Here is a 7,716-nt window from a genome sequence, read left to right as displayed (position 1 = left end):
AAATTGCAGTACTGCATTTGCGAATTCGCTGACAAAAACAAAGCATACGGGCTCCGCTGTGGCATTTAGTCAGTCGTCAAATACTTGATAAGTGAAAAATCGAATAATGGCCAGCATAGCAAAAGCCCGCAAGATATTGCCGCACAATGACTGCGAGGATACGGATGATCCATTGGCGGCGGCGGCGGCAGCGGCAGCGCATCTTGACATTGGGCCAATTAAAATTGAGCAGGACATAAGCACAGACTACGAGAGCACTGAGGAGACGGAGACGCCGTCCAAGAAGGCCCGCATCGAGCAAGATCGACCAAAGAAGTGAGTGAATCTTAAGCTAACTACGTTACATACGTGTGCATCTCTATATAAACATATATGCCCGAATGATCTGCAGTGCTGTCTCTTCGTGGTTGCAATTTCTAATGTAGTCTCCACCCCAGTGTATTGCTATAAATATGCCCTTTATGCCTTTAATCATAGCAGATTTATTTCCCGTTTCGGTACGAACTTGCGGTAATGCAATTCCGCCAACTGTACCGTTTTCTAATTTCCGCTCACATTTCGGCAAGTGAGTTTATTTCTCTCTGAGCTACCGAATTTAAATCGCAAATGTGCATATCTCAAATCTCTCTAACTTGGCCCCGGTTGTATTATTAAACAATATTGATTTGCGTATATGTATATATTTTCAAGAAAAAATTCGGTGCCGCCTTTGAATTGTTTAGGGGTGGCATCAGGATAACAATTTGTGCGCACAGTGCTGTATAACGCCGTGCTGAAATTGGCAGCAACAATTCTATGCAATATGATATAAACCTGTCGATCTGTCTATCTTTAATGTAGAGTTGTGTTCTTTTATGTAAATTAATTGGTTGTGTAAACAAACATCGTGCCCTGCTAAAAAAATATATCTATATAAAAATAAAATAAAGTATTTGCTTTTGGCAATGTGCAACACTGCCAACGGCACAATTGATATAAATACAAAAAAAAAACTAACTATCAAAATGTAAGTTAAATGCCAATATCACGGTCTCATTTATTAACTACACTCTGTTTTTTTGCAGGCGCACACACAAAAACCGAGAGCAGGGCAATATACTCATTGCATTCATGACAAAACATCCGGACATTGCCAAAGGACTCTTCAAAGGCGAACGCTTTGTCGTGGACGCAAAATGGTGCAGTCTTTCAGTGGATTTGAATGCCGAAGGACCGCCATTCAAAAATGTATCTTCCTGGAAAAAGGTATTAAGGCACATCAAAACAAACACAAAGAAAGAAGCCCATAGCTTGGACAGGCCGAAGATTAAATACCCTTGTCGCATTTGGTGAAGATATCTAGAAGAAACCGAAAAAACGAATTTTTTAACCGAATCACGATCTAAAAAGATTTGACTCATATTCAAGGAGCAAGTAAAAGGATTTGGTCAAGATATTTTGACGAACTATAAAATTCTTCATTTTCGACTGATCTTTCCGATGTCTACTATATGCTATAGTACTTCGATCCGGCCGGTTCTGCCATATGTACTGACTGCAACAGAAAGCTTTCCAACTCAGAGACAAATTCACATAAAAACATATAACAGATCCTGAATATATATATATAGTTTCTGGATTGCGAAATGTCTCATAAATTAATGCATACATTATTTACAGGTCTGGTCGGACTGGAAGATATCCATTAAAAAGAAGCTATTGCAAATTAAAAAGGACTCAGCTGGCCTTGGAGGCGGCACCCAGCATGTGGTGTTAACGCCCGCGGAGGAGACAATTGCTCAATTGTGCGGCTTCTACGATAAGGTGGAAGTAGTTAGATGCGGCAAATCCTTTGGTTATCCCAGCGAGCACGATGACATGCCAAAGGCAAGGCCTGAGCGTCGTTATTCCTTTAGCGGTGCACCTAGCTTGCAGCCCACGGAGGACACGCTGGCCCAGTTGTGCGGTTCCTATGAAATTGTCGACGTCTATGAGCAGAATAACAGCACATCCATGGACCTGCCCAAGAAATCGATGAAGAATAACGCTGACAAAGCGAAATGTGATCAATCCGCAGATTTGGATGACGATGTTATGGACAAGAATCGCAAACGCAATCGGCACACGGAAAATCTGGAGGAGCTCTGTAGTGCGCAAAATGCATTAATGACGCGCGTTGCCGATAGCTTGGACGCAATACGCTCCAACATGGCCGAGCAGACGAATGTAATGCTACAGCATTTCAAAAGAATGGAGGAAATCGAATTGAAAAAGCTGGAGGCTATCAAATGTTTTAAGAAATAGCATAGTTTTATTGTCCTTAGTTAGTATGTTTCTTTTAAATATCTTTAAGCTTTTAATAAATGTGTACATAATTGCCAATTGTAAATGTATTGCTATAATAATTTGCATTATATTCATGTGGAATAGTTTTAGTTTCGGATAGATTGTAGATTAGCCTTCCACATCCAGATGAGCATACAAATCTAATGGGTATTTATAATAAGTTTATGTATAAATTGATAAGTATTTATATTTTCAGTAATATTTGCTTATTATAATCATAATTTTCTCTTTGTTTTACAGAATGGAAACGCCAAACGATATTTCAGAGAAAATACGAAATGGAACATACGTGCTCCTACCCAAGCGCATGGGCAGAAGCCCTGTCTGGGATCTATTTGCAGATGTACGTAAATCCGACGGCACCATACTGGATGGTTATCTGTGTTGCCGGAAGTGCAATCGACTCTTTAAATATGATGGCAAACATACATCAAATCTGAATCGGCATAGATGTTTCTATGTTGGCGTGGAGGACCATAAGCCCATAACGATTGAGGATAAGAAAGCAGCTCTTGAGGCTTGCGCTCAGTGGATAATTGCCGATTGCCGTCCCTATAGCATTATAGAAGGTGCCGGGTTTCATAAGCTGGCCAAGTTTCTCGTACAAATCGGTGCAAAATACGGTGAGAATATAAAAATAGATGATTTGATACCCGAAGCGGGCACCATTTCACGCCAACTGAACAAAACGGCGCATATGAAAAAAGTAGAGATGAAAGCATTTTTGGAGCAGAGAATTGACAACAGAATTGAAGCCTCCGTCACCATGGACATGTGGACAGATATGTATGTAAAGCGTAACTTTCTATGTGCTAGTCTTCACTTTCAAAAAGACAACAGGCTGCAAAACATAGCACTAGGCATTAAGTCCATGGACTTGAGTCGTACAAACGATGAGCTCATTCTCAGTAAATTAAAAAATATGTTGGCTGAATTCGGCATCAAGGATCTTGATAAATTGATATTTGTAACTGAGAGTGAAGACCTGAAAAGGAAACCCTTCCGCAATTTGACACGCATAAATTGTTCTAGCGAATTGCTTTCAAATGTTTTGGAGCTCGCAGAAGACGCTTCAAGCGAACTGAAGGGGATAATTCAAAATTGTAAAAAGCTGGTAAAATATTTTAAAAATTCGAACAGCTATCACAATTTACCATCAATACTGAGAAGTCCGGGCACGACACGTTGGAATTCAAATTTTGTTATGTTCAAATTTATAGCAGAGCATTGGATAAAAATAACAAAGATACTTGCTGATTCAAATCAAGATGCTCTACTTGGTGATATTAATATAAACACAATTCAGTCCCTACTCAGATTATATCAAGATTTCAATACAATATTGCATAAATTACAGGACGCCAGCTATCCTTCCCTGTGCTTTGTCCTGCCATCGATAAACAAATTGAAAGTACTTTGTACACTAGATCCGAATGATATTGCGGCAATTGCTGAGTTTAAACAAAACATTTTAAGTAACTTGAATGCGTGGACCTCGAAGTTGAGTGTCTATCACCGGGTTGCTAATTTTTTATATCCACCCGCAAAGGAATACATAGAAGACAAACAGGAAGGGGCAAAAGAATTCTGTAGAAAAGAAATTTTAGAGCGTCTCAGCCTAAGTTCACATAATATCAAAAAAGAGAACTCGGATACGGAGACTCAAACAATGGATTCCCATTCAAATGATATTAAAGAAGACAATACGAATAACTGGAAATCGAGAGATTTAAACGAAGAGAATTCAAATACGTCGATGCAATCAATTGACTCCAATAACCCTGAAGATAAATATACCGATTTCAAGTTTTTCTTCTCTCACCTAATCCATACGCCCAAGCTTTCACTTGAAGATTGGGTTAACTATGAAATTGAACGTTACTCGAGCCATATAGAGCACTATGACCGATATTTTGATGTCATGACCTGGTGGCAGCAAAACCAAACGAATTTTCCCTATTTATCGAAGCTGGCATTTTTTATACTTTCAATACCCGCATCCGTTGCAGCTTCACAGGGTATACGCAATTTAGCTGGAAATCTAATAGTAACTGGCAAAAGCAACTGCATTGCGCCGAAAGCTGTTGACAGCACGGTGTTTTTAAACTTGGCTCCCTAACTATTTGGCCATAATGCTAAGAAACTTTTCAAAATTGATAAAAGAAAATGCCATGACTTATGGAATACAACAAAAAATGTATAAAAAATAAAGCTTTGCCATTCATTTTGTATTTATATATGTATCTATATATAATATAACCAAATTGCATTTGGCATGAATAACTTATCAATGTAACTCGCATCACTATTTCATTCTCGCTGCAACTTTAAGCAATTTGAATTTTCATATTGGCGCGCATTGTAAACGGCTCTTCTTCTTACACCTTTTGCCATTCACTGCGCTCATTCCCAACACAACACATAATTTAACACAAGTTGGCATGCCATTGGCAACAGCACCTAATTGTTATTTACTCAGTGCTTGAATACAATTTTAAAAATGTTTTAAATGCGTTTACCTGCATTGTAAAACATGTATCTTTAAGCAACAATAACAGCTGACAACAATGTTAAATATTGGCAAAATGGCAGATGGTAGCAGCATCAAGACAGAAGCTCTGGACTGCAATGCCACCACAGAATTTGCAGCCGAGCAATTAAACTGGCAACTGGCGCAGAGCAGCGCTTCGACGGTTGGCATCAAGATTGAGCAGGAGCATCCGGACGTAGTCTGGCAGAGCAGTGAGGCAATGGCCAATTGGCAAGCGCCAAGGGAACAGCTGGACACTGGCTCTGAGGAAACAGAGGTACGTTCTTGGTGAGACGTTTCAATTGAATTTGTTTTTGTTTTTTGCCTTGGCAGAACAACAAAGCGCAGCAGAGGCAAAGTAATTACTCTGCTAGCAATTACTTAAGTTCATTATACTCTAATATATTATCTAATTAAGCTAATTGTTTGTTTCTATCTGCTGTGCCTCATTATTTTAATTATTGTTACTGCTATATAATTGCTTATTGTGAAATGCAATTATTGCTGTATTGATCAAATGTTATACTCTTTCAGTATATATCCGAATACGATATGGACCTGGATGATTCAGTTCGAAAACGAAAATTTACGCCCTTGCAGCGCCTTGGCAGGAGAAGTGCCGAAAATGTATCAGCAAAACGTAAAAAACAGATGAAATTGCCGGAGATATTTCGATTTTTTGGCAATATTGAGAGAGTGAGCATTGTAAAATATGGTTCCATTCTTTAACTTATGCTATATGTGCTTTTAGGTACAGGAGTCGAGTGCCAAACCGGGTGCAATAAGTGCTACCTGCAACGCGTGTCACAGTCGCATCAAGGGCTTCGTCACGGTTACATCAAATTTCATAAAGCATTTGCGTCTGAAGCACACGGATATCCATGCGGCATTCATAGGAGCCAAGCAGAGCGGCATTACCGAACCGCCAGAAGTACAAGGAACCGAATCGTTCGATCATAGAGTCATGTGCTATATAATAGACACGGCGTCGCCGCTGTCAATCGTCGAAACGGATAGTTTTCGCAATTTGTTTAAGGGCACCAATTTGCGGCTCATTGGTCGCTCCAAGCTGGAAATGCGTCTGGATGCGCGCTTTTCGCAGATTGTCAACAGCATTAAAAATGTGATTGCAACAAACAAATATGTATGCACATCCGCCGATATCTGGCCAACTAGAGACTGCAGCTTTTTTGGGTATACCTGCCACTGGCTGGATCACAAGTATCAAAGGCATTCAGTTGCTTTAGCCTGCCGAAGATTCTCGGGTGATTATGCTCAGATCTTGGAAATGATAAGCAGCATTAACAACGATTACGAGCTGAACAATCTGAAGATTGTGGCCACAGTAACGCACAATTGCTCAGATTTCTCAAGAGCCATTCATGAGTTCGGCATCAATAGCAAAGATATAAGAAAAGAATATGCGCATGAGTATGAAAGCGATTGTGAGTCTAATGCGAACTCCATGGAATTAACGTGCAATGTTTTACCAAATCATATTCGATGCGCAAGCCATACGCTAAATGTCCTAGCATCTGCAGATTTTGTGCAGCTCCTCTCCATGGACAAGTCCTTGAAGGAGCGACATTCTAGGGTAATGTTCATATTTATTGCCAGCAAACATATTTGTTTAATTGTAGTTTCTTTTAGATTTTTGCAAAGTGCAGTTTGTTGTGGCGTAAATGCGATTGCCCCAAGTCGGCAGAGACTATCGCAGCAGTATTAGGCGAAGCTTTAATTATCCCCACAATAACTCGCTGGAATTCCATATATGATGCCGTTTGCTGCATATTGTCGCATAAGGAAAAACTGGCCGAGCTCTGCAGCAAATTGTCTTTGCACAACTCGTGCTTCTCGGCAAGCGATATACAATATCTGGAGGAATTTCGCATACTAATGGGTCCCATTGCAACGACCATTGAGTTCTTGCGAATGGAGAACAATTTGTTTTATGGCTGTCTCATACCTGCCTTGACGTCCCTTTGCGTTAAGCTAAAGAGAGTGTCGGATTCCTCCGAGCTCATCGATCTGAAAATTGTGGCGCTTGAGCTACAGCTAAAATTAAAGGAACGTTTTGCCAGATATGTTCACCTCGCTGAGGATGCGAACAGTGCAATTATAGCATCAGTGCTATGCCCAAGCATTAAAATGCGTTGGTTCAATGCCCTAGCCAAGGTCTCTGTCCACGAACGCAGCGCTGACGACATACATAAAATAGTTATTGCCGAGGCCGTGCGGCATGCCAAAGCCACAGAGAATGCTTATCAAAGTGCGCTGGAATCAGCATACCCAAAGGAAAAGGACGATTTCTATGAATTCGATGAAACTGGTAGATTCACATAAGCCTAACAATGTTTGTCGCATTTTGAACGTTTCATTTATTATTCCCAGATGATGGCTGCGAGACAAGCGATTTGGATATGTCGCAGCCGTCGCCGTTGCCGGCGGCGACAAAGCTTATGGATGATGCTGAGGCACAGTTCCATAGTTATCTACGGGATGCGGGCACAACATTCGAGATACTGGAAAAGTATCCTCTGCTCCAGGACCTGGCGCTAAAGTATAATACGCCCTTAACTTCATCAGCGCCAGTTGAACGCGTCTTATCACTGGTGCACAGATATTTAAGACGATCTGATCCCGCCGATTACCCAATAGAGAAACTAGTTTTACTAAAGGCAAATAGTAGTTTTTAAATAGTGCAAAGCGTTATTGATATAATTAGGAAATGTACATAATAATTAGCTTATATATAGTTTGTATATAAATGCATGTTTTTCCATTTCGTATAGCATATTAGGTAATGCCAAAGACAATATAAATATTTAAAATTGTATAATTTATAAATATATAATTATTTA

General features: G+C 40.0%; 1 protein-coding gene across 1 annotated transcript; it reads left to right on the top strand.

Annotated features, from left to right (window-relative positions):
* Window positions 1-4,792: 4,792 nt before the first annotated feature.
* LOC115758590 lies at window positions 4,793-7,652 on the top strand. Its single transcript, XM_030699310.1, has 5 exons — window positions 4,793-5,132; window positions 5,390-5,551; window positions 5,607-6,449; window positions 6,506-7,184; window positions 7,247-7,652. The coding sequence occupies exons 1-5, from the start codon at window positions 4,893-4,895 to the stop codon at window positions 7,549-7,551; spliced, it is 2,229 nt and encodes a 742-aa protein (XP_030555170.1). The 5' UTR covers window positions 4,793-4,892; the 3' UTR covers window positions 7,552-7,652.
* Window positions 7,653-7,716: the final 64 nt, after the last annotated feature.

Source organism: Drosophila novamexicana, unplaced genomic scaffold (genome assembly GCF_003285875.2).
Source record: "Drosophila novamexicana strain 15010-1031.04,08,12 unplaced genomic scaffold, DnovRS2.1 tig00000193-arrow-pilon, whole genome shotgun sequence".
In the NCBI taxonomy this organism is placed as follows: Eukaryota; Metazoa; Arthropoda; class Insecta; order Diptera; family Drosophilidae; genus Drosophila; species Drosophila novamexicana.
The sequence above is the reverse complement of the archived record's forward strand: the minus strand, read 5'-3'. Positions and strand labels throughout refer to the sequence as shown.

Excerpts from the sequence above, each read along its gene's own strand:
- LOC115758590 (XM_030699310.1), top strand. The coding sequence starts at position 4,893 with ATGTTAAATATTGGCAAAATGGCAGATGGTAGCAGCATCAAGACAGAA. Across the intron at positions 6,450-6,505 it reads TGAAGGAGCGACATTCTAGG|ATTTTTGCAAAGTGCAGTTT; the intron begins GTAATGTTCATA and ends AGTTTCTTTTAG. Across the intron at positions 7,185-7,246 it reads CTATGAATTCGATGAAACTG|ATGATGGCTGCGAGACAAGC; the intron begins GTAGATTCACAT and ends TATTATTCCCAG.